General features: G+C 41.6%; 2 protein-coding genes across 9 annotated transcripts in view; both read right to left on the bottom strand.

The window, feature by feature from the left end:
• The window catches only part of TBC1D14 (TBC1 domain family member 14), a 109,582-nt gene extending 101,215 nt beyond the window's left edge, over nt 1-8,367 (bottom strand). For 2 of the 5 annotated variants that reach the window (XM_043544686.1, XM_043544687.1), the window contains exons 1-2: nt 7,466-7,511; nt 37-775 (exon numbers count right to left, since the gene is read on the bottom strand). In XM_043544686.1, the coding sequence (XP_043400621.1) occupies nt 37-775; nt 7,466-7,496 (770 nt within the window). In that variant the 5' untranslated portion in view covers nt 7,497-7,511. Of the gene's footprint in view, nt 1-36; nt 776-7,465; nt 7,512-7,886 lie in introns of those variants that run through there. The other 3 variants (XM_027818893.3, XM_043544688.1, XM_043544689.1) reach the window with 3 other exon arrangements.
• Nucleotides 8,368-16,586: 8,219 nt separating this feature from the next.
• The window catches only part of KIAA0232 (KIAA0232 ortholog), a 107,293-nt gene continuing 96,753 nt past the window's right edge, over nt 16,587-27,126 (bottom strand). For all 4 annotated transcript variants that reach the window (XM_037898113.2, XM_037898116.2, XM_043544685.1 and 1 more), the window contains 3 exons: nt 23,494-23,602; nt 20,215-20,312; nt 16,587-19,247 (listed from right to left, as the gene is read on the bottom strand). In XM_037898113.2, the coding sequence (XP_037754041.1) occupies nt 19,068-19,247; nt 20,215-20,312; nt 23,494-23,602 (387 nt within the window). In that variant the 3' untranslated portion in view covers nt 16,587-19,067. The remainder of the gene's footprint in view (nt 19,248-20,214; nt 20,313-23,493; nt 23,603-27,126) is intronic.

The following is a 27,126-nucleotide window of genomic DNA, read 5'->3' as shown; positions in this document are numbered from 1 at the left end:
CTGTAACGTTTTTCTTAAGTATCAAAATCCCATTACCTGGCAAAGAAGCTAGTGAAGGGTCCCAATATTTTCAACTTACTGTCCGCATCTGCTTCTTGACAACATGCCTGCTGGCTTTGATCATTGGTTTCCTTAGTGGGATTCAATGTAACATCTGAAAACTGTGCTTCGTCACTCTCCAGGGTCACTATTGCACTTGAGCTGCTTGTGACCATGAAGTCCAAAATGTCCTCATTGCTAACAGATAAAGTTGTTGACAGTTCTGTGCTGAGACTAGACACACTACCGACAGAGATATTATCACTTCGGTTCAAAGCTTTGGAAGTTGGACTGTATAGTTTCACTGTGTCGTATCCAGTTCTTGGAAAAGTTGAGGACTTTTGTACACTGTGTTCATGTTCAGCATTCAAAGAAAGTGGAGGCACATAAGACAGCAGCATGCATGCACTCTGAAAAGTTCTCTCAGGCACGATTTCAGGCTCAGACTGTTTTCTCTTCACATTTAACACACTGCAGTGAACAGGCTCCGGATTCCCTATTTCTAGAGTTGGAATACCAGAATCTACAGATTTAAGGCTATGGCTATCTTCTAAAGCACTAGAGTGCTGACTAGGTCCATACTCAGGCAATGAGAGCACTCTTGGGGCCCTTGAATTCAAGTTTTGAAGACTCTGGATACTGTTGCCCACTTTGGTGTCCAGAATTCCCATCAAGCTCAAACCATTTAAGGAGTTGGATACATTTACATCAGCGATCTTGGTCCAATTGGTGTTAACTATTAAAAGGAAAGAACAGTTGTGTTTTATTAAACACTTTAAAGTCTCTTATTAAAGAACTAAATTACTAATTATCTAGCAGTCACACATTACCTAGGGAAAAATCATACACAGAGAATAAACCAAGTAACTGAGGTAGAGGGGCACTGGCAACTGAATCATATGTTAACAACAACATAACCTAAGTTCTTATAAACTGATTTACTACAAATGAACATGTTTTTTCTTAAAAACTACTTCCTTGTCATTACTTATACTCTTTACTTTGTATACTTCTCTCAGCATGTCAAGTGAAAATTCAGCACCATCAGTTTCACTTTCAGTGCTTCCATGATGGGGGTTTCAAAACAGATGTTTTCAATGGAATCTTAAGGTATCAAGAAAGCTTTACAGTGACCCAGGAGCTTTACTTTAGTTACGTTGCACCACAACATCTGTTAAGGTGGACCTTTTCAATTCTCTCAGATCAATGTGCATAATCAGATTTCTTTTACATTTGGTATGCCTCAGGAGGGTGCAGGGTAGGATTAGTGATCCAAATTTGAGATCTATGGGTGCTGGAGATATACGCCTCCCTCCCACAACCATTTTAAAGAAAGTTTCTAGGTGGGATTTTTTTTTTTTTTGGCCCAGAGGTAAACATCAAACTATTTATGTGATCTGGGTCAGAATGGTCTCAAACTGTCAAGTTTTACCTAAGGTAGTGCATGGCACCCACTAAGACTCTGGGGGAGCCAATTTGAGAATTTTTTTTTTTTTAAATATACACACTGCACATGCACCATTACAGAAAAACAGCTAGAGGGTTTCCATTTCCGCCAATTTATATAGTTTAATATCAATTCTTGTAACTGCGCTACAATCCAAACAGTTACTCAGATTGCTTTGAAATTTGGTGTGCCGCATGGAGGCACTGGGCAGCCTAAGTAATGCAAATTTGAGGTCATTTGATTTAGGGGTTTCCAAGTTACAGAGGGCCCCCCAAAAAACCCATTTTCCTTTTACTGCTTTGTGCTGTTAAACTAAGAGGTACTAACGACTGGATGAATCACAGACCTGTTGATGGTCGAGAACTCACCCTTCTTTAACCTATCTAAGGGCTCGTCTACAATGACAATTTACAGTGTTGCAATTTTCTCACTCAGGGGTGTGAAAAAACACACACACGCACACACCCCCTTAGCGCTGCAAGTTTCAGCCCTGTAAAGTGCCAGCATACACAGTGCACCAATGCTGGGAGCTGCGCCCTTCGTGGAGGTGGTTTTGTTTAGAGCACCGGGAGAGAGCTCTCTCCCGGCGCTGTGCCACGACCACACAAGGCATGTTAAGCGCTGCCGCAGCAGCGCTTTAGTGTTGCCAGTGTAGACTGGTCCCAAGGATAAATTAACCCCAATACCACACCTAAGACAAAAGGAGTTTTGAACAGAGTGGCTGGAGGTTTCTGCAATTTGAGAGTCATGGGTGGCAATTTAATCGGTGGAGGGGGCGGGGGAGGAAGAGAAAGAGTTGAATCTTTCCTGGGAAGAGAAGGTATTGGGGGTGGAGAAGAGAGGTCTGGGGCTGCAGCGAGGGGAAGAGGATTATGTGGCCATATGGATTAATAGATAGGCAAGAGAGGTTGGGAACTCAGGTGAGGGAGGCATGGCACCCCCTACCTGTGACAGTACACCACCAATCCCCCGCACACTCAAACACACCTTTACCAAGAAGGCCTAACTACTACCTCCACCATTTAACTTAGGTGCACCTAACACACTGACTGCACCTGGAGTAGAAGCAAATAAATTCCCACTGGTTACTGCCAGCTGCAAGAGAACAGCAGGAAAGTATGCATATGCAACTGTCCTCCAACTTTTGTCTTTTAATAGCATTAGACTGAATCCTGTAGGTCAGAGTGAATGGGTTGTACAAACTCCTCAGCTCCTTTGCCAACCCCACAGTTGCTGAAATATAAAAGATCAAACGAATGGGGCATATCGGGGCATTGCTACGGTTGCATGGTGAACCTTAGCTCTGCATTTCCTTGTTTTCAGATGTTTGAGTTTAGCTCAATGCAATGTTCTGTATGGGGATGACATACTACCAAGCAAGCTTAACTTAATGTGGTTTTTTCCATTGAATATTTATTGGTTTGGGGCTGTTATAAAGCTATTTTCACAACATTTAAACCTTGGCCCAATTTTAATCTGCAGTCTATTGAACATCAATTTCTTGACATCCACCTGGAAAATATCAACCCTGTGAAGAAATATTTATGCCATTCAACTTAAACTTGCCTTATTAAGCCAATCAACTTTGTTTCTTTCCAGTCCACCCCACTTTTATGTTTCCCTTAACAGGTTGCTGTCATTTAAGTATAGGTCAATACTTAAGGCTTTTCCTATCTTTCTTTTATAGGGATAATTTGTTTAGTTGCATTTTAAAAAGAACAGTGACTCTAAGAAAATTCCCAAAGTTCTAAAAGCCAACTAAATTTTATACATTCAAATCAACCAATGCATCAACTGGCCATTCCTTTTGCTATAGGACATCATATTTAATAGGCTAATTTGTTAGTCAAATGAGACAAAAGTGAATACTACCAAGATTGTGAGAGTTAACTTGTCCTGTGCTTTCCCCAAGACTTGGTTATTGTGGCTATTTTGTTGTATTGTCAGGGCTTGAAAAGATCAGCCTAGTCCTAGTAGCCCAAAGACTAAGGCCTTTGTCTTCACTTGGAAACAAGCTGTATTCTTACCTTTTAAAAAGAAAGATAACGAACATGAGGAAAAATACTAGTAAAGATAAGGCACTTGTAGTATTAACTGAACACTGGCCTGGTCTACACCTAAAACTTAGGTTCAACTAGCTACATTGCTATGGGGTGTGAAAAATTCACACCCATTAAAGACATATTAAGCTGATCTAAGCCGTGATGTACACACCACTAGGTTGACAGAAGAATTATTCCATCAACACAGCTACCACTTCCAGGGGGTGGATTTACTATAGTGATGGGAAAACCGTTTCCATCACTGTATCCAGTGTCTACACTACAGCCTCAGAGCTGCAATGCCACAGCTGTGCCAGTGTAGTGCTTGTACATTGGATATACCCACTAGTAACGTATAATAGTAAGGATCCCTCTCCCTAGTGTTTACTTTGACCTACTAATGTGAGAGAACTACATAGGGCCTTACCTTCACTAAGATTTTACCTGAGTTACCACACATTAACACACCTTCTTCCTAACGTGGACACACCCTAATAGATAGGATCAAAAACCTCCACATCGCCACACTGCCTCCCACAGTCATATCCTCTGCAATTTAAAGAAATAAGAGTCACACACTGTGTGCTACCAATTGCAACATGTCCAACTTTCTATTTTAATATATTAAAAATACAAGGATCAGCAACTTCATAGCTGAAATACAAGTTTATTGAATCCATTTGATTAATTTCACCAGTATTCTAGCATTTAACAAGCTATAAAGATGGCTTGATAACTTAATCAACAAATGCTACTTAGTGGTAAGACAATATTTTAATTTTTCTGGTCTTTATCAGTTTTTTTGATCAGCCCTACTTACTACATCTCTCACTTAAGTTAAACTCTTTTTACTGGTCCCACTTCAAATTCTTCTTCTTTTCCAGAACAGATCAATCAGCATGTCTTTTCCAGAGATATCTTCACTATCTGTTCTTCTCTTCCCTATGCTACGTTCTCAGTCACACATCACCTACATATTTGTAAAAAGAAAAAGGAGTACTTGTGCCACCTTAGAGACTAACAAATTTATTTGAGCATAAGTTTTTGTGAGCTACAGCTCACTTCATTGGATGCATGCAGATACAGACTACAATGGCTGCTACTCTGAAACCTACATATTTGTCTCTCCTTATTTCTCAGCACAAAAGTTTCTCCTTAGTATATATGCACACAAATACAAAAAACAAAAAACTTACTTTCACCCTTAATTAACAAATCAAATTTTTACTCATATCCATCCATGCAGCTACACTACGCTGAGAAACTTAAGCAGACACCTGAAAGCCAAATGACTAAACCTACTAACCATCGACCAACATGAACAGTCCCCTTGTCCAGGGCAAAACTCACATGATCAACCCGCTCCCCCAATTCTGCTGGGAAATGAGGAAGGCACTGAGATTCCAAGAGGAGCACTGACCCTATACTCTGCTTTGAATGCGCTCTCCCCCAGTCTTTAAAAACAAACCAAAAAAGCAAACCAAAAAAAACACAGCATCTTCTGACTAGCTGATCGGATACATCTGAAGCTCCTTATTCCCCTTCCCTCAACATCACCCATATTTTAATCATTCTCTCTGATTCCCTCTCCTACCTCAGTAGGAAATTTCTGCTACTTCACCACTCCACAAGCCTTCTGGCTACTGTAATGCAAGGAGGGGGAGAGAGCGCCTCACTATTCTACCCTTCGTTCAACTTTCTGGTTGATACCAGGGGATGTCTCTGCAGTATGTCCCCCAATCTGTGTGTTTAAGCTCTCTTCCCCAATGAAGAACTCCAAATGTCTGCCTCTGCTGCTGCTTAGTGCTTTCTCAAGGGGCAGCAAAGTGAAAGTGACCTGTTACTCCAGTTTCACTGCAGTTTTATCATGTGGTTCTTCGCAGGATACTTACAAATAAGCATTCAAGTGTTCTTGCTCAAAGCAAGAGAATACAGTAGCTCAAGAGGCTGATGAACAGTTTTCTAATAGTAAATTGATTCTTAGATAAGTCAAAGTAGGTTTCAACACAGCACGGCGCAATTGTTCTGACTTGGTTTAAAAATTTCTTCCTTTACGCAGGAAACATAACAGGAAGAGTTGCTTTAAGTATGCAATCTGTAAATGCAGAAGTACATACAACTACAATTTTCTTTAATGTTTTATACAGCAGAAAGCTACAGAATGTCATACATTTGCTGTACAATATATAAATTAAAGCAAGAGACAGTATCCAATTGTCAGTAAAAAAAACAAAAACATATGGAACTTACATTCAGTTTATTATGCCTGTGCCGAGGCCAGGATGTTTGTTTTAATATAGTGAAAGGATATTTGTTTTCCTTTTCCAGCCTCTGGAAATTGATGCTGACAATTCCAAGCGTTGTTGTTAATGCTACTCCCAATACTGACGTCTTCCCTAATTCATTTATGATCAGCATGGCAAACTGTTAGGGCTACATCTCATCAGAAGTCTAGTGCTCTCATGCTATATACTGCAAATGTAACAGTTTTACTGTTGAACAAGACAATTCTGATAGCAATGCAACATCTCATTAAATAGTAGCCTACCAGTTAAAGCAGGAAACATGCAGTCAAGTCTTTTGGGTTCACGAGTCCTAGCTCTGCCACAGATTTGCTTTGCAACTCTGGGCAAGTGACTTAACTTTTTGTTTTGACCCCCATCCCCAATCTACAGAACAGGGTTCATATTTTGGTGGTACTCAAAGAATTAATGTTTGTATATTGCTTTGAGAGCCCATAAGAACTAGACAGAGTTTGGGCCATCTTGCATAGTTACCTCCATTACTCCTGCCTGAAAAATAAATGACCATTGTATTTTAGGACCAATACAATCTTTGAACTGCAAAGTGATTACGTTATACATATATATAGAGTGTCAAAATCACTCTTTGGGCAAATGGCTGTAGTACGTTTCACTAAGTATGCCATATTCATGTACATACAGTGTACATATGTTAGAAATCTCTACTGCAAATGATCTCAGCGTACATTTAAACTGTGTAAAAGGGAAATCAATATGCATGAAAAGCATGCAATTTTGGGCAAACAGAATGTAAAAGCAGGCCTTCTGGGAGGAAAACAGGTTAATACCACAGCACTGCCTGTAACAAATTCCTTTAACTTGAACATAACTTGTCTCAGATCCATTAACAGCTTGTGACAAAAAAAGCCCACGCGGAGATATATTAGCTAAACCAGTGTTCATCAGTGCAAAAACTTTAACAGAAGAAATTTGTTTTAAATGGAAAAAAATCCTATGTAATTTTTAACTCTGACACTGCAGCCAAACCTCTCCCCACAAACCAGACTGCTGCAGAGCAACACTCCATGAACTTTTACAGGTCCAGCTATGGGTTGGAGAAAGGGATAATGAGCACAAGTTTTTAAATGACAAAACTATTTCCCCCTTTTCCCCTCATGTCAAACAGTTCGAATGAATCAGTGTTATAATAAACCTTTGTTCTAAGAGTAATGTACAGTTTTCCAATAATACTGAAAACAAATATAAGGCCATGTCAAATTACCAGTATTCTATCATAAGAGACCACTTTAACAATATCCCATCCACTCTCCAGTACCATTTCACTGAGTCTTTGAAGCCCAATTAATAGAGCTAGTGGAAAACCATTGTTTCCATATGACAGGGTTCAAACTGGATCCATATTTTTAGTTTTGCCACTTCAAAAAAAACCAAAAAAACCACACACACACACAAGAACGTTTTTGAGAAGGGTTGCATAAAAAATTCAGAAAGTTCAATAATTTTTCATAACTTTGTTTTTACCATTTTTGACCAACAGGAAAAAAAAGGAAAAAAAAAGGGGGGGGGGGGGTGTCTGAATTTTTTCGACCAGCTGTACCAACTAGTTCTCTCTCCCCCCGCCTCCCACCTGCTAACTGAAAGCCCCCCCCGGGGAGCGGCAGAAGGCGCCTCACCGAGCGGCCCGAGAGAGTGGGAAGTATGCATCTCAAGCGAAAACGGAGGGGACCGTGAGGAGCTACCCGAGCGGGCTCCTCGCGGGCCCCAGCTGACAAGCCCAAGCGCCACCCATCGCGGCTCCGAGCAGCCAGCCGGTGATTCGAGCGAGGCAGTGAACTCGCCGAGCACCCGGGGGGCGGGGAGGGCGGCTCCTGCTGAACCCGTCGGGTGGAAAGTTTCGCACGGGCGCATCCGGGGTGCCCTCACCGCAGGGCCGCCGGAAGGGAGCCGGGACTCGCCTTTGTTCCTGGCCATGCCAGGTTTCCACTACCGCGCTGGCAAGCAGCAGAGGGGTCACCGCACGTTTCCCTTTCAGCCCGGGGCAGAGTAACCCTCTCCCGCCCCACGAGGAGAAAAACTTCCCCGGCTGGATGTTACCTGGGTAGCTCTGCCGTCCTTTGGTCTCCTCAGGCCGGGCCATGCCCAGCCCTCCCCGCGGCGGCGGCGGAGCTAAGGGGCAGCCGGGGGCTGGTCCATTCTCCGCCTGGTCCGGGAGGCTCGGCTGCTCAGCAGGGGTGCGGCGTCTCAGCCCCTGCCGGCAGGGAGCCACCCCCAGCGGGGAGCAGGCCCCCCATCCCCAGGACACACACAGCCCACCGGGCTGCAGGCAGAGGGGCGGCGGCGGGGGCGCTCGCGCTGCTCAGCCGCTGCCGCCGGGCTCTTCCTGGAACAGTCACGTTCTACCCAGCCCCGCCCCTCCTGCAGCTGTTCCACCTTCGCGCCGCTCCCCCTCCGCCGCGGGAGCCGTCCTGGTCTGCTGTTCCCCACACTTGTCTCTTCCCCCACCGCTGACGCTAGTCCTCTCTGTTGCCGCTGTTCCCCTTCCAGCCACTCACTGGCCCCGCCCGCTACCGAGAGAAGCCAATCGGCGGCGAGAGAACGACCGACGGGAGAAGCGTTTAAGCACGCGAGACAGGGCTTGCAGAGGGAGGGGGCGGAGGTAGCCGGACCCGGCTTGGCTTCCCCGCGGCCAGGCGCGGTACCTGTTCCGAGTAGCTCCGCCTACCGCCATTTTGAATTCTCTGGGGTTGGAGGCCCGCGAGGAAGGGGAGACTAATGGAGCGGCCGAGAGTGTGGAGCAGCGTGGGACCCCTTTGTTGCTGTGGCTGCCCCGCTGCAAGGGAGGAGGGGGCCTGCGGTGAAGCAGGGAGACCCCGGGCGACTCTGAGGCGAGGAAAGCGACCGTCTCTGCGGGTCTTTGTCACCCGGTGGCGATTTATCAGGGAACCCGGACAGCTGAGAGAAAACGCCGAGTTCAGACAGGCAGAGAGCGCCCTACCTGGCAGCCCGTGGGAGCCCCAGAACGGGCCTGTGACACAGACCCAAAGCGGGGGGCACAAAAAGCCCACCCACTTTGGAAACCTAACATGGAGGGAGAGGCTTTATTTTGGTGTAAAATAAGCTCAGGTTTCGGGGAGGGGCTTATAAAGTCTTCTCACAAAAAGTTGGAGATAGAAGCATCTTCCATCACCACCCCCAGTGGGTTATTGAGGGAGCTGCGGCCCTGCTGTTGCATAGACACTTATTACAGCGACAGGAGGGGTTTTCAGTTGCTGTAGTAAATCCACCCCTTCAAGAGGCGGTAGCTAGGTCTATGGAAGAACTCGCCTGTTGCCCTAGCTGGCTCTACAGCGAGGGTTAGGTCAACCTAACTACACTGCACAGGGCATGACATTTTTCACAGCCCTGAGCAGTGTAGCTAGGTTGACCTGTTTTAGGTGTAGATGGGAAAGCTAAGGGGGAGAGTTTACGTTACTTGATAACAGAAGTGTTAAGGACCAGATTTGCAAAGGAGCTCAGCCCACTGGCTCCATAGCGCCTTTGAAAGTCTTACCTGGCTGGTATTTGGATCCCTAAATGGGAGCTAAGCTCTTTTGGAAATCTGGTCCCATCTGTAATGCCAGAAGTGGAACCTCTGGAATGATAAGAACTGTTGGTTCTTGCAATATGTACTTTCCTTCTCTTCCTGTCACCTCTCTCTGTTTTATCCCCTCTTTGTCCATCTCTGCCCTCTCTCCTCTTTTGGTTTCCATCTCTTCACCCCTATACATTTTGAGCATCATGTGCAAGATGCTATCCACCTGTTTCCACATTGATAGCAATATCAGTATAGCTCTTAGCATACTGCAGGATCAGACCACTAACATGTCCTTCCTTTCTCTAGGCTGTCATCAATGTAATTACAATACACACTTGCTTTAGGCTATGGCTACACTATGAGGTTTTTAGCAACACAGCTGTCCTTCATGCCACTAAAAGGCACGCAGTGTAGCTGCTGTTTGTCAGCAGGAGAGTGCTCCTGCCGTCAAAGCGCTGTTCACACCATCACTTTTCGTTGGTAAAACTTTTGTTGTTCTGGTGTGTGTGTGTTTTTTTAACACCCCTGAACGACACAAGTTTTGCCGATGAAGTGCCAATATAGACAAATCCTACTGCCACCCCGCCCCCCCGAGCACCACCAGAGGAGAAAAACTTTTAAGACTGGATTTTACCTTTCTACTATAAATTGGAAGTCAATTTCGACAAGCCACTATTTTTTTTTTTTTTTTTGGTTAAATGAATGTTATTTCACTGATGATTCAACTCATAGGGTCATGAAAAGTTTGAGCACTATCATTAACTGACCAGTACCTTCTGTTGTGATTTTTCATGATTGTCATTTAAAGTAGCTTCAGCCCTTATGTACAGCAGGAGAGCAAGAAGTATGTTGCATTCCTATGTAACAAATGAATAATCTCTGTTATCTTCAGTCATGCTGAGACAGGATAATTCACTGCTGAAGACAAATGTCAGAGCTGAGATCAGCCGTCGTGCTTTCTCTCTGTGTGTAGAATTAGTGTGTGTGTGTGAGAAAATGGCTAATGAACAAGATAACAGAGTAAAAAGGGAACCATGAGTGGACTTGATTTGTACCATTGAGTTCTAGCACTGGGCAATAAGATGATTCGATCAGAAAATATGCATATCACACAAGTGAGTGCTGTGGTCTGCAACACATAGGCAAAATTCTGGGTCTCTCTGTTTGACCTCAATTAATGCTGCTTTTTGCAGAGTTAGTTTTTGCTTGTGTTCTGGCCAGCTGTGGTCATCAATACATCTCCCACACAGCCACCACCTGCATGGATTATTCCTTACAGAAATATCCTTCTGTGAATCAGTGTCTGAGAAATGTCAACAGCACAGGTCTGGGTGAACCAGAGTCAGGTGAGAGAAGTGCCCCTTATTGTCGTCCCCCCTCCCACGCCCAATCTGTCTGCCTCTTTCCTACACATGTAGCAGGACAGCCAAACTGTAACTTTTTCATGCAGCAGGATGGGCTAAGTAAAATCAGGCACGTAGCACCATTATTGTTAACACCTAGATTATCATTGGCAGAGGCGAGGGGGAGCACCTTAGCAGGTGCTGGGGGACCCTAATTTTGTTTTTCTTTTAACCATGTAGGGTGGCAAGGTGAATGAGGGACAGGAAAAAGGGGGAAGACTCTTAGATGGAGTAAGATATTGTAGCACTTTCAAATATCCCCTGGACAGACGATAGTCTTATCATAACACACGCACCCAGCAGTTCCACAGTGAAATCCATGTAATCAAAATCACCCAGTGTTCAGCATACGCAACAAGCCACTAAAGCAATGCTTTTTCCAGCTGTAGTATGTTCTAGTTTGTTAGAAAGTGCTCAGAACTTGAAAAACAAGCTCTATTGAATTGTAACAAACTAACTTTGAATTATTTTTAAAAGAAGCAAGAAATTCCAGTGGTTAGAGAAGACGGTGGCAGTGCTAGGAACAGAAACTATCCTGAGTCCCAGTTTTGCTTTGAGTTGAGGCAAATCATGTCATCTCCCAGTGCTACAGTTTCCTCTTGGGGATACTACTGGGACAGTGGCAGACCAGTTGCCAGCTCATGCCAATGCCCCTGGGCCTCACTGAACACTGACAAATGCATAGCTGGAACCAGTGTAGCTAACCTGTGTGCTAGCATTGTTAAAATAGTTGTTAGTTGATAAGAATGTGTTTAGGCTTTATGAAATGCTTGTAGGATGCTACATGTATTAATCTTACTATCTGTATTGTATGTTATAAGGCAGTGGCTCTCAGAGGTCTTCCAGGGAGTACAATAGGCTACATAAAAAGCACTAGTGAAGTCAGTAAAAACTAAAATTTCATACAATGACTTTATACTGTTCTGTATACACTGATATGTAAGTACAGTATTTATATTCCAATAGATTTATTTTATAATTATATAGTAAAAATGAAAGGGAGCAATTTTTCAGTAATAGTGTGCTGTGAGACTTATGTATTTTTGTCTGATTTTGAGTACTGTACTAAATAAGTAATTTTTAAATGAGATGAAACTTGGGGTACACAAGAAAAACCAGACTCCTGAAAGGGGTACAGTAGTCTGGAAAGGTTGAGAACCACTGTTATAAGTTTCAGAGTAGCAGCTGTGTTAGTCTATATTCGCAAAAAGAACAGGAGTACTTGTGGCACCTTAGAGACTAACATTTATTTGAGCATAAGCTTTCGTGGGCTACAGACCACTTCATCAGATGCATAGAGTGGAACATATAGTAAGAAGATATATATACATACAGAGAACATGAAAAAGTGGAGTAAGAGGCTAATTAATTAAGATGAGCTATTATCAGCAGGAGAAAAAAACTTTTGTAGTGATAATCAAAGATGGCCCATTTAGAAAGTTGACAAGAAGGTGTTAGTATACTTAACTTAAGGAAATAGATTCAATATGTGTAATGACCCAGCCACTCCCAGTTTCTATTCAAAACCAAGTTAATGGTACCTAGTTTGCATATTAATTCAAACTCAGCAGTTTCTCATTGGAGTCTGTTTTTGAAGCTTTTCTATTGCAAAATTGCCACCTTTAAGTCCGTTACTGAGTGGCCAGAGAGGTTGAACTGTTCTCCTACTGGTTTTTGAACGTTATGATTCTTGATGTCAGATTTGTGTCCATTTATTCTTTTGCATAGAGACTGTCTGGTTTGGCCAATGTACATGGCAGAGGGGCATTGCTGGCACACGATGGCATATATCACATTGGTAGATGTGCAGGTGAACAAGCCCCTGATGGTGTGGCTAATGTGATTAGGTCCTATGATGATGTCACTTGAATAAATGTGGACAGAGTTGGCATCAGGCTTTGCTGCAAGGATAGGTTCCTGGGTTAGCATTTTTGTTGTATGGTTGCTGGAGAGCATTTGCTTCAGGTTGGGGGGCTGTCTGTAAGCGAGGACTGGTCTGTCTCCCAAGATCTGTGAGAGTGAGGGATCATTTTTCAGGATAGGCTGTAGATCTTTGATGAGGTAATAGGTTAAGTGTTTGCTCTGTAACTATAAAAGTGTTTGCTAAAACTGTAAAACCCAGTCAGGAGAGAAGCATTACCAAGTGTGAAATAGTAATTTATCACAAGAGGTGTCATCTCCTGCCCAGCAAAACAAAGCCAATAGACACCAGACAAGCCCTTTTGGAACATCAGTGTACAAAAGACTTTGTTGATTGCTCCCCCATGCCTTTGGAGACCTGCACAAAAGTTCTCCCATCAGCTTGAGCTCTGGGGGAGGGACATAAAAATCCATGTAAAGAAAAATTATCACTATCAAATTGCTTGGAATTTGGAGAGGGCAATGTTTCTAAGCAGAAGAAAGGAATCCACAACCTGCTTAGCTTAGGTTAGCCCTAAAGGACATAGTGTTTGCACATTACAGCATCTTCTATTATCTTTTGAAACCTAAGTAACTCATTTGTGTATGGTTACCTCCTTTAACCATGTAAACAACATTTCTTTTTCTTAGTTAATTATAGGATTGGCTACAAGCATTGTCTTTGGTGAGAGATCTAAGGTACAATTGCCCTAAGTGACTGGGGGGACTGGGCGTAACCTGAATATTGTTAGGTTTCAGAGTAGCAACCGTGTTAGTCTGTATTCGCAAAAAGAAAAGAAGTACTTGTGGCACCTTACAGACTAACAAATTTGAGCATAAGCTTTTGTGAGCTACAGCTCACTTCATTGGATGCATGTAGCTCACGAAAGCTTATGCTCAAATAAATGTTAGTCTCTAAGGTGCCACAAGTACTCCTTTTCTTTTTTCTGAATATTGTTGTGATTTTTGGTGTAAGGGACCATCTATCCCAAAGGCAAGCTTGCTTAGGTGGCAAGATAGACCAGAGTACCCAAGGAGACTGTCTGTGACTCCATGTTAAGGCTGTTATAGTGCTTGAGGAGTTCACACTTGATACTCGATTGGTGAAATCTAAGTATAGAAAGCACAACCAGTTTGGGGGTTTGTGCCCTGAGGATAGCACTCATGGTTGTGAGCCACTCTGGAAAGCTTGAAAACTACTACTTATTTCATAGGTGGAATAGGCTCTCTATTGCTACTGTGGGTCTCTCTGCCCACCCTTCCCCCTGGGTCTCTGAGGTTCCTTTTGTAGTCTTTTTCCTCCTTCATCACAGAAGGGTTGAAGGGAGAATGAACTGTGTTCAGTCTCCAATGCACAAAGCACCCTCTGCAGAGAAGAGCAAGAAGCGATGCAACATCAGTTACTTCTGCTTCTACAACTTGTGCTAAATTGGGAGGAGCTTTGCCAGTGACCTCAAGGATGAGAGGAAACAAAGTAGGCTGTGGGGAGGACAGCCATGAGAATGAGCTGCTCCCTAGTTGGCTTTCCAGCAAATGAAAGAGCTGAGCACTCCTAGCTCTTTGTTTACCCAGCAAGTGGGTTGCCTAACTGGCAAGTGCCTTAGACCTACCCTCCTGTGGGGCAGCTCAATAGGCAGAGATAATATCCTTACTCTCTTTGTAAAGCAGTTTGAGATTTTCAGTGAAAGATGTCATATACATACAAATTATTAATTATACTAAAGGAGTACACAAATGTCTTCCAGGGGTTACAGCAACTCATTTAGATATTTGCCTAGTTTAATCACAGGCTACATTAAAAAGCACTAGCAAAGTCTGTACAAACTAAAATTTCATACAATGATTTGTTTATATTGCTCTATATACTGTACACTGAAATGGAAGTACAATATTTATATTCCAATTGATTTTATTATATGGTAAAAATGAGAAAGTACGCAATTTTTTCAATAATAGCGTCTTGTGACACTTCTGTATTTTGTCTGATTTTGTAAGCAAGTAGTTTTTAAGTGAGGTGAAACTTGGGGTAAGCAAGACAAATCAGATTCCTGAAGGGTACAGTAGTCTGGAAAGGTTGAGACAAAAGTAAACAAGCTAAAGACATCCAAAAGCTGGAGGGAAGGGAGCCCTTAATGGTCAAATTCATTCACTGGAGTTTGATTTTAAGGATCACAACTTGTACACTGGGGCTGATTTGGTCCCATGGATCAAAAGGTACTTTCCAAAACCCCTTTCCTATTGGCAAAGGCATTTGGTATAAAAATTATACTGAGAATAATTTTTCTGACATTTCCAAAGGGAGGAAAGAATTTCACGCACTTCTTAAGAGCAACTAACAGTTAAGCATCAGCACTGTTGTTTACTGAAAAAAAGTCTTATTTGCCGCTAAAGACTATTACAGCTGATGGGAGTGCACACTAAAGTCAACTATAACCAGATGGACCTGACTTGGCACTAAAATGACTAATAGAACTTGCTGTCCTTGCAAAATAGAGGTGTTGCTTGTATCACATACTGGAAGGGGAAGCTGACTGTTCGAGAAATCTGTAGTAATCATTCAAATATAATGATCAAAAGGCCTGGTTGACCAATTTAATCCGTTTAACAAAAGTCCTCTATAATCACAAAGAAAAACTATTTCTAGAACAATTAATGTCTGAAATTATTAGGATTAGAGTTTCAATTTGGAAATTATTGCAACCTTTTAAATTAGAGGTAAATGTTGCTAGATGTGTGCAATGATTTAGCTATGTGCTGGGCACTGACTTTAGTGGACCTTCAGACAGATAAATCTGTGGGAATTGTTTGGAACTGTCTCTCTGAAGTATATGTACTTCTAGTACACAACTTATTGATTTTGTGACCACAGAAGATTATGCAATGACCATCCTTCCAAGAAGTGAAACTTAAGAGCTGAGTTACAATTGTTTTCATCTCTATGTATTTAGGTAATTGAGAAAAATGACCAAGACACTGGCACTCCGCAAAACAGGTACCATCCATTAAATATTTTTCTCCAAGAAATTTTGTACGGATGTGTCTCACGTACCTAAGTGTGTATTTTTGTACTATTTCCACATTGTCTAGTCCAGGAAAGTCACACATTCTGTGTGGAGGGCCAAGTTACACTTTTCATTATGCTCTGTGTGTTAGAGCTACAAACTTAGGGCATATAATACCCATGATCTATAGATTACCTATTGAGATCAGTGAAAATGAAGCCATTTAGTTTAGGTGTTAACTAAATTTCCTATATCCACAGTTATCAATTTAAAAAAAATCCTAGCTCTGTAGTTCAAGCTGACACACAAGAGAAGTTTCTACTTCACTTTCAGGCACTTGGTTGAGATTAATGGTTTTTAAAAAGTGAGAATCATATTCACCATAGATCTACAAATCAAATATATTCTGAGTCTGAATGGCTGAGTTTAGGTTGGGGGAAGAAACAAAAACTTGTCTTTCATCCGCCAGTGCTATGTAAAACATTATCTCAATCTCACTGATCAAGGAGGTTAGATTAGTGTTTCCCAGTTGATTATTCTTATTCTCTTTGTAGTGATCCAGTATCTTCTCTCAACAGGTTTCTGACCGCTTTAAACCTAAGGGTATGACATTTTCTACAATAGTAATTAGGCAGGAATTCTGATGTGTGTTCATCTCTTCTGAAATTTCTTTTTTTTCCTGAGACAAGTTCAAGGGTCCAAAGATTTTAATGACACATGCAGTGCATATTTGTCTCAATTAGACTAAAACACAGGGACAGAGCAGAAAGACATTATAGTGATGGAAAGAGGACTTGTGTTAGATATCTGCACTCTGTGTCCTCTACCTCAAAATATTTAATTACTAAGTGTTGTATGTTCAAATTTGAATGAGAATTATATACTAAAGCAAAAAGAATACACACAGGCCATCCAATTGTCCTTTTATATTTTTATTTGGTGTTAAGTAACCCCACAAGAAAACAAAATCAGTTACTCTGGTGTACATGAAATCAGAACAAATACAACCACTTGAAGCAAAACAGTAGAAACAAATTTCAGCCCAGGAATGGAAAACTGATATTTCAGTGCTATGGATATGCAATGCGCTTCATACCACAGTGCAGTTCAGCGTTTGCCAACCTTTAATGCTTTTTTGTGTCTCTATCCATACAGAAAAACTAAAAACCACACCTCAACTCTCTCACTGAAAGCTTTAGAGCTTTAGCCATTAAACTATGAAAACAAGTACAGACAATTTGTTATTGCCCAAGCTCAATTATATACCATTTTATTTTTCCCCAAAGGTGCTGGAATATTACACCACAATGTAATTAAAGTCAACACCTTTGTTGTTTTTGAGCCCTTTCTTACTAAAAAAGCAGCTCTATCGAATATAAACTGAGCTAAAGATTGTGTTTGAAATATGTTCATTTGGTCATTTTTTATTCTAGAATGAAGCTCTATTCCATTCTTGCTTGTAGTGATTTGAGGAATTTACATGTTAAGTTCATTTTACTTTCACGTTTACAGATAAATAGTTTTCAGTGCAGGTGCTACACAACCTCTTAAGGAAGCTCCAGAAGAAAGTAAAATACATAAAAACCTATCCAAAATCTGCAAATAAATAAAAATTTAAAAAAGTTTAAAGTGTCAAAAGATTTGTTGCATGAATATAAACCCTAAGATAATGTAGTTTAATAGCAGGATCAGAAAAATTTTCCTGGTAAGAACAAACAAAGCCAATTAAGTAAGGGTTTCAGCAAAAAGGATACATGCAGCCTTGCACGGTTTTATAACCACAGATCTTAATTCTTGTACTATCAATTAAGAAAAGGCAACAAAACCCAGTTATTCAATTCACTTCCCTGCCACAGAACATATTTCAAAGCCCGTTCAGATCATATTTCAAACAGCTATAATTCTTAGGAGTTTTTATTGCCTGTCAAAATTAACGGTTAAGCTTTTTCAAGTCAGTACTAGACTCTCTGCACTTCCTGATGTTATAGACATGCTGCTATTGTATAGATTAGTTTTTTAAAAACTTAGTTGGTAAAAACTTAGGATGTTTAGTTTTGCAAATATTGCTCCTCCTGGCTTATAAATTTTGCATAATGTATTAAAAAGCACAAGGAGCTGATAGTCTTGTACAGATGCAACTTGATGATGTATTCACTTTCTAGGTTAACAAAATAAAATTTAAAAGCAAGTCACATAAAGCAACAATCACTACTGCAATCACACATGTATGTTGTAAGTCATCACTTCCCTCCCTCCCCACCCTCCCACCCACCACACACATAACTTGCCCCTAACATTCTCTCAGGAACACAAAATGAACTACAAGATTTACTAAATTACAGCCACAACAGCAGCTAACTGCAGCAGCCACAGGATTTCTTTCAAGTGAAGCACTGACCTTTTGCATATAAAACACTGAACATTCTGAGCATTTTAGATAGTTTTAGTCATCAGGCTCAAATTCAATATAGGATGCATTTGCAGGTTACATGAATGCAATAATTTGCAACAAGACAAAATCCTTATTACTTGTTACAAAGTTTACAACAATCCCCACATAACCCCAGTGGTTTGGGGGGGGGGGGGGGGGGGGGGTTTGGTGGGATTTTTTTTTTTTTTAAATACTTCTACCTTATAATGGCAGGTCACTAAAAAAGGACAAAAAAAAAAAAAAGAAAAGAAAAAAAACCCACATTGCCTCCATACCTACAAAAATCCTTGGCTTTTCCAGTTAGCAAGAAGACTACAAACCATAGCATCTTCAGTGTTGGTTTGCAGGATGGGGGGAGGGAGGGGAAAATCATAGGATAAAAAACACAGTTTCTGTAAGTCTCTAAAGCACAACCCTGTTGTTCCTACTTCAAAGTTATGAGAGTTACTGAATGAAGACTGGACAAGTCATTCATGCTTTTCTCCTGCATTCAGAAAGGCACTGATAGATTACAGTGTTTAGTATTTATCTCCCTGTTCTCAAAGAACAAATCCTAAATGTGCCGAAAGCTAATGTCTCTGAATAGCAGAAGTAGTTGTAGACACTGCAATGCTAGTAAGATAGTAATAGTGGTAGGGCTACAGTTACGAGTGACAATAACTGCAGTGAAGATGCAAAAAAGCAGTGGTACCACTAAGACAAGCACATGCACATCCATTCTTGATTTGACAACACAATCTAATCTAGTTCAAATAGCCAAGAATTTAACAGTTTGGAGAAAGTAAAATATTCAACAGGACGGTTATGTCCCTAACTATAAAATAAGCAAGAAGAGAAAGATAAATACATATCTGAATCCGTTAACTGAAGAGGAAACTCAAGTTGTTGTTTTAGAGCTACAGACCCTCAGGAAGGACAGTTTTCCATCTCATGTTACTTTTAAATCATTTGTTGTATTCGGCAGTTTTACAGGTGAGTTCGAGAAAAAAGCTCCTCCTCACAAGGATCAGCCCATTCACTTCCACCTTCTGAAGCTGTCTCTTCAGAGCTGGAGCTATCACTGGAGTATATTTTCTTTCTGAAGCCATTTGGTTTTGCTCCAGAATTTCTATCATCTGCACACCTTGCTTCATGAACAGAAGAAACCTAAGGATTTAAATTGACACTTTATTTGGTACAGTGGAAAACAAAACATATTTGTCTATTTATAAGCTGGCAGATTTTATAATTTATTTTTTATGTTAGGGGAAAGATGCCACAGTTATTCAGAGTTACAGTTCCCACTTCCCCTTTCTAACTTAGATGTGAATAGCGAGGGTTGGGCTGTGATGACAAATCCAGGTTGAGGGCAGCATTTTTTTCACCCACCCTTCCATTCGAAGTCTTCCATTTCTGACTCTCTCGCCAATTTCTGAACCACATTTTTAATTCTGAGTACATTATTATCACTGCTAACTGGAGAGTGACTCTCCAAGTCATTCCCAAATCTTAAGGTCTCACATCATGCTAGTTTGTCTGCATCAAGCCGCACTTCTGGAAACACATCGTATTTGCAGTTGCATCAATGATCTTACAGGAGTATGTCGAGTGCAAAATCTAGATGCTAGCAGCACTACATAATATACCCTACTGGGCAATTCACTAAGTAGAGGAGTGTCATCTTTGGCAAAAGTGAAATGTAGCAATAACTGGGACAAAAGGCATTTTCTCCTACTGCAAAAGTACCATTCACCAAATAAGTAGTTTGTCACTTACAAGAAGGACACAAAGTTCAACATGCATATTGTTAACTCCCCATAACAGCTGGCTCTATGTGGTTCACAGGAGCACACTGTCCCACCCTAGTTACTGGAAGTAAGCTCTGTGAAGAAAAAATACAGCACTCTTCCAGCAAATCTGACCAATCAATTCACAATCATCCCAGAGGGCTTACATTCCACCCTCTTGGCCAAAAGACAGGTAAGTACAGCGAGGAGTTTGCAAAGAATGCCAGGTCAAGAAAGTGGCTTCAAAATGAAAATGTGGAGAAAATCAGAATTTGTAGTCTGGAATATAACTGGGGCCAGCCACAAATACTGTGATGACAGAGGATAAAAATAAATCAATCACTCACCATATTAAAATCTAAAAGATGTTCTTCATTGTTGGGAACTTCCTTTACATCTGGGTATTCTCCTACACCATTCTCTCCCTTGGCATTTGTGTAACATTCTTGAGGTGTTTTTGTTTCAGAATGGAGGAGACAAAAAAAAGAGGAGGAAAATCTCATTAAGAAACAAGTTTATTTACATTTCACTAAAATGTATAACAGCTAATAAGTTTTCTTCAGATTTATCTATCTAAGTTGTGTATTAACTGAAATGTTCTGGTTTGACAGCTTTAAACACTGAAGTACAATGCAGGTTTCTCCTCACCAGAGTGCCCTCAAACCTTACCTCAAAGGGACACCACTACATTAAAAAGAGAAAAATATAATTTAATTACTAAAAACCTGTAAAAAGTAACATATTATAAAATGACTAAATCACTTTTTCCCATTTTGGTTAGAAATTTCTTCATACATTTTTAATTTCTGATATTGTAAACTGTTTAGGACCAGTTCTACCTCTGTCTATAAAAAATCTAGCCCAACAAAGCCCTGATCCTGATTGGAACCACTGGGCATTACTGTAACCTAATTAATTAATATCTCAATTTGGTCCACTGGGGTTACTTCAAAATTTATCAGAGTAGGTCTTGCATTTATATAACCATAGATAGTTGGGTACAGCTATCTACTCTGTGAAAGACTGATCTCTTTAAAAGCTAATGCTTTCTGTAAGAGCTAATGTCAGATTTTATATAGATAGGATGAAATCCTGGCCCCACTAAAGTTAATGGAACAGAAGTTTTACCATTGACTTAAATGAAGCAGGATTTCACCCATATTTTCTATGCCTTCCCTCTTCCTCAGATTAAATAAATTCTACCACTAAAGTTGGTATGACAGTTCACCAGAAGGTGGCAGTGAAAAATAGGTAAATTTCACTTAGAGGAATGCTGGAGTTACCACGTATACAGCTAGAGGTTTTTCCAAAAATGTTTATGTTAACACAATTACATTAATATATTTAAAAAAAATTTTGAACTCTAGACGGATTGACACCACCTTCATCAAACAAATTGAAAAGTAGGTCTGTGACCATAACTTGTACTAGCAAAGGTTGCTTAACGGAGTTCTCGGCTAGCGATGGTCCAACTGTAGCTGCATTGGTTAGTATGTGTACAATGCTGTAGCACAGTGTAGTTCAAGATTAAGCTCTGTTGTGTTATCTGTTTCCCTGACTCCATTTATTTGCTGTTATGCTATAATTCTGTAGTTATACTGAAATGTGACTTTTTATTACTGGGCATTGAACACTTGAAATGAGTAATTTAATGTTTTAGAATAAAAAAAAATTAGTATGCAGTGTTGTTGTAGCCGTGTCGGTCCCAGGATATCAGAGAGACAAGATGCCTCTCTCACCAACAGAAGTTGGTCCATTAAAAGCTATTAACTCACTAACCTTGTCTCTCTAAAATAACTTGTGCATTCTGCAAGTAATATATAGTAATATTTGGTAATTAATAACAATTAACCAACTTACTTAGTATTGTTTTTTCTAAGTTCTTATAAGAAGTCCAATAAAATGTTAGATAATTTGATTTAAGAACTTCAGCTACATGGTGTTTAAATATGAGACATTACTAAGAATTACAAAATATAATTAAAAATTACAGAATGAATAAATTCTCTTACCACTCCTAAGAAATTAAATAATAAATGTAAAGTATTCATAGAGGTTTTTGTTTTTTTTTAGTACTAACAATGGGAGAATAGTTCAGTCTCCAGGCCTATTTCAATTCCTTAACTTCTCTCCTGAACATGCCAAGAAACTGCCAATAAATGCCAATTGTGGTGGTGCTTTATGTGATGTCAACACTCCTACAGGAGGAACAGAAACCCAAGTTCTCTCACATGTCATTCAACATCTATTGTTGTCTCCTCGATGTACAAGTCATTTGCAACCCCAGCCCCATCCTCTTGAGGAGATGCTTTCTCCTAATCAGCTTCCAATTCCAGTTTATCAGGGAATGGATCCTCTATAGAACAAGTATTTTCACTAGGCACCTGCCAACAGGAGATCCCAGAATCTGTTTGGCAGCCCCCCCAACACCCTGTCAAATTCCAAGATTGTTAACCATTCCTTCCCCAATTCAAAGATTCCAAGGCCAGAAGGGACTATTGTCATCATCTAGTCTGAATTTCTTTATAACATAGGCCATAGAATAAAATAGTTCCTAAAGCATGATTTTTAGAAAAACATCCAATCTTGATTTTAAAATGGTCAGTGATGGAAAATCCACCACAATCCTTTGTAAATTGTTCCAATGGTTAATTACTCACCATTAAAAAATTACACCTTATTTACACATTAATGGAGGCCAAAATCAAATCCAGTCCCCAAAAGGAGAGATGTACCATCTTTTCTTTGAATAACGTATTCAATATGCAATTTCATGAAGGGCAATCAATCAGCAACCTTTCCTCTCCAACCACAAGTCAACAAAGGCCTTGTGGCCCTCCTGTCAGACCCTCTGTTGCAGCATCTCAGGCCAAATTACAATTACTTCCTTGACAACTAACTTTCTCTCCTTGCTACTATTGTGGCCTCTACCACTACTTCCCCAAATGCTGAATCAATTTAGTCTACAATAAGTACAATTGACTATTAGGCAATCTCAAATTGTATCCAAAGTTTTTTAAAATTTTAGAGCAAAGAAAAAAAAGTCTGAATTTATTAAAAATCCAGTCCGACAATTTATTACAAACATACCCAGTCTGATAAACGTACCAAAATTTAGTGAAGTGCTTTCAAAATCAGATATGTTAAAGGGTCAATTCTGGCCCCAAATGTAAGTTTTTCAAAAGACAAGTTCTTACAGCTCAAAGATCTTTAAGAAATCCCTATTTTTTTTAAATAAAGCATTCCCCTTTGTGTGAGCAATCCAAACACTGCAGCACTGTGTTAATATAACTAGAAAATAAATAGAAACAGAAGTGAAACTGACATCTATTTTATAGTCCAAAGTGGGGGGGGGGGAGCAAAAAGTGAACAAACTGGCATAAACTGTAGAAGGATTTTTTAAAAATATTTTCATTTTAAATAAATCCAAAGTTATCAGTGATATGGATAAGCAGATCTGTTTATTAAAAATGTGATTTAATCTGACTGTGCTGCTGTTATCCCCCAAATTAGCATTTATAATAAAAACAAATTAATTTTATATATAGCTGGTAGTTCTATTTCTGGTCATCTGTAAAGTAAGCAATTTTAACACACTTAGTTCAAGAACGGTATCTTCTTCTTACCTTCACACTGTGATGCAGGAAAGAGGGGAGAATAGAGTGCCTTTTCCCACCAGGACTGCTTTTCCTGGCTGCCACTCGTTGTTTGAAGATCAGTGTTCAATATAGGAAACTGTTTAGACAATAATCATATGTTAATATCCCATAAATAACAAGGCACTCTGACACCTAAGGGCAAAGGGTCTCTCTTGAAAACAATCTGTCAAGCTATGGAAATAACATGGTACAATTTCCGATTATACTGGAAAAGGGTTATCTTAGTCTACATCTACACTACAGCACTTAGAGTATCTCCACCACAAATACTGTAAGCCAGAGGTGGGCAAACTACGGCCCATCCTGCCTGGCCCCTGAGCTCCTGGCTGGGGAGGCTGGCCCCAGCCCTTCCCCCGCTGTTCTCCCTACCCCACACCTATGCCGCCGCGTGGGCAGCACTCTGGGCTGCGGGGCTCCGCGCTCATGCAGGGCAGTGAATCTGGCTCTGGCCGGTCGGCATGGCTGCCAGATATGCTGCTCTGAGCAGCATGGTAAGGGGGCCAGGAGTCCCAGGGGACAGTCAGGGGACAGGGAGCGATTGGATGGGGCGGAGGTTCAGGGAGCAGTCAGAGGACATGGAGCAGGGGGCGGGACGGACAGTGGGGGTTAGATAGAGGGTGGTGTCCCGGGGGCGGTTAGGGGCAGGGGTCCCAGAAGGGGGCGGTCAGGGAACAAGGAGTGGGGTGGGGGGGAGGTTGGATGGGTGGGAGGTTCTGAGGGAGGCAGTCAGGGGGCAGGGGCCAGGCTGTTTGGGGAGGCACAGCCTTCCCTACCTAGCCCTCCATACAGTTTTGCACTCCGATGTGGCCCTCGGGCCAAAAAGTTTGCCCACCCCTGCTCTTAAGCTCACAGGAGAGAGCTCTTCTGGTGGCTTAACTCCTGCCTCTGAGAGATGGTAACTATGTCAGTGGGAGAAGATTTGTTACTGACATAGCACTGTCTACATATTTAATTTATGTCACTCAGGTGTGTGGATTATTCACACCCCTGAGCGATGTAAGTTATACCCAAGTAACCTGTATTGTAGACACGATCTTAGCCTCCTAATGTTTGCTCTCTAATGCCTCCGAAAGTGGATGTAGCAATAGTGCCATCAATTGAATACACTGAAGGACATCTAGATTGTTAAGGAGTTCATTAGTGACAGTTTGGTTATACAACGACTCCATCTTTCTTTAAAAAAAAAAAAAATCAGTTATGTTTAAAAAAATCTTGATCCATTAATAAAAATGTCACAAATTTTATTTTTTAATTCTAATGCTTCATTTATGTTTGCCACAGACTAGTTCCTGCAGCACTAATGCACATGGCTGAGATACTGAAAGCTTGCCACAACAGGCATGACTCCGCAATTCTGTAATCAGATTTGTGGTAACAGCATTTGTATTTTGTGACAGCTTGTGAATCTTACGTAATGCCTTTTCAAGAAGTTAGCCTGTGTAGTTTTTATATGAGCCATATTTCTAACGTCAACACTGGCTCGACATCCAGATTCCACTTTTATGTAAAGCTGAAGATCATGAAATAGGAAAAAATTCACTAACGTGAACAAGTTGCTCTGTCCATCCTTCAGCTGAATAAAAGGTAACAACAATAAGTGTAATTACAAATTTGGAGCCTAATCCTGAAAAAAGCAGTTACCTACCTCTCGTAACTGTTGTTCTTCGAGAGATGTTGTTCATGTCCATTCCATCTCAAGGGTCTGTGCTTGCCACATGCACCGGTGCTGGACGTTTTTCCCCCCGTGGTATCTGTAGGGCTGGCTCTTGTGCCCTCTGGAGTTGCACACATATGCACTGGTATAAGGGGCCCTTCAGTTCTCCCCTTCAATTCTTTCTTGCTGGAACTCCGACAGAGGGGAAGGAGGGTGGGTCAAGGAAGGGATATGAGCAACACATCTTGAAGAACAGTTACAAGAGGTAGGTAACCATTTTTTCTTCTTCGAGTGCTTGCACATGTCCATTCCACATCAGGTGACTCGCAAGCAGTGCCTCTGGAGGTGGGCCAGGAGTTCATGGACGGGTCGACTGTAACACCGCTCTGCCGAAGCCAGCTTCATCTCAGGCCTGATGAGTGATGGCATAGTGGGTCATGAAAGTATGGAGAGATGACCATGTTGTGGCCCTGCAGATGTCCTGGATTGGAACATGAGCCAGGAATGCTGCTGACGAAGCCTGTGCTCTTGTTGAATGAGCTATCGTTATTGGCGAAGGTACGACCTTTGCCTACTCATGGGTGGTGATCCAGGACAAAATACTCTGAGAAGACACCAGGAGTCCCTTCATCCTGTCAGCCTCTGCAATGAAAAGCTGAGACGACCTACGGAAGGGCTTGATTCGCTCAAGATAGAAACCCAGGGCATGTCCGACATCCAGAGCATGTAAATGCCTCTCCTTGTTGAAGTTCTGTGGCTTTGGGAAGACTACTGGCAGGAGAATATCCTGATTGACATGAAACTGCGATACCACCTTTGGCATGAAGGCTGGGTAGAGGTGCAGCTGAACCATGTCCTTATAGAACACTGTTTAAGGGGGTTCTAAGGTTAAAGACTTTATCTCAGAGACCCATCTCGCAGAAGTGATCGCTATGAGGAAGCAACCTTTCATGATAGATCCAGAAGTGATCAGGATGCCGATGGCTCGAAAGGAGGCCCAGTGAGCCTAGACAGGACTAAACTGAGGTCTCACTGGGGGGACCAGATCACGGACCAGTGGAGTCTTTCCAGGCCCTTGAGAAATCTGATCATCATTGCCTGCAAGAAGACTGATCTGCTCTGGATGTGAGAGTGGAAGGCTGCCAGGTGTACCCTGATCGATGAGAGTGCCAAATCTTGGTGCTTTAGATGGAACAGATATTCTAGGATGGATTGTAAAGATGACAAACGAAGAGAGGTTCCATTCAGACACCCAGCAGGGGAAGCGCTTCCACTTAGCCAGGTAAGTAGTCCTGGTAGAGGGTTTTCTGCTTTCTAAAGGAACAAGTTGGACATGTCTGGAGCAAGCCTGCTCCTCGAGGCTTAGCCATGCAGCATCCATGCTGTCAGGTGCAGGGAGGCAAGGTTCGGGTGCAGCAATGGTTCGTGGTCCTGCGAGAGCAGGTTCGGGCTGTTTGGAAGCGTCCACAAGCATGCCAAACCAGTATTGGTGAGGCCATGCCAGGGCTATCATGACGACTCATGCCCTGTCCCTCTTGATCTTCAGAAGAGCCTTGTTGATGAGAGGCACTGGTGGAAAGGCGTACATCAGGTTGCCTATGCATGACAGGAGAAAGGCATGTGAAAGCGAGCCCCTGTTGAGGTCGGGAAGAGAACAAAACCCATGACATTGTCTGTTTTGTTTGGTAGCAAATAGGTCCACCTGGGGAGTTCCCCACTTCTGGAAGATGTCCCAGTGACATCCAGGTGGAGAGTGGAGTGAAAAGAATGACCTGCTGAGGCAACCTGCTAAAGTGTTCTGGACCCCCAGGCGATGCGAGGCTTCAAGATGGATAGCATGTTGGATACAAAAGTCCCACAGGCGAAGGACTTTTTGGCAGAGAGCTGATGACTGTGCTCCCCCTTGCTTGTTGACATAGAATGTCGATGCTGTGTTGTCCACAAAT

Source organism: Chelonia mydas, chromosome 4 (genome assembly GCF_015237465.2).
Source record: "Chelonia mydas isolate rCheMyd1 chromosome 4, rCheMyd1.pri.v2, whole genome shotgun sequence".
Lineage (NCBI taxonomy): Eukaryota > Metazoa > Chordata > Testudines > Cheloniidae > Chelonia > Chelonia mydas.
This window is presented reverse-complemented; position numbering and strand designations above follow the sequence as displayed.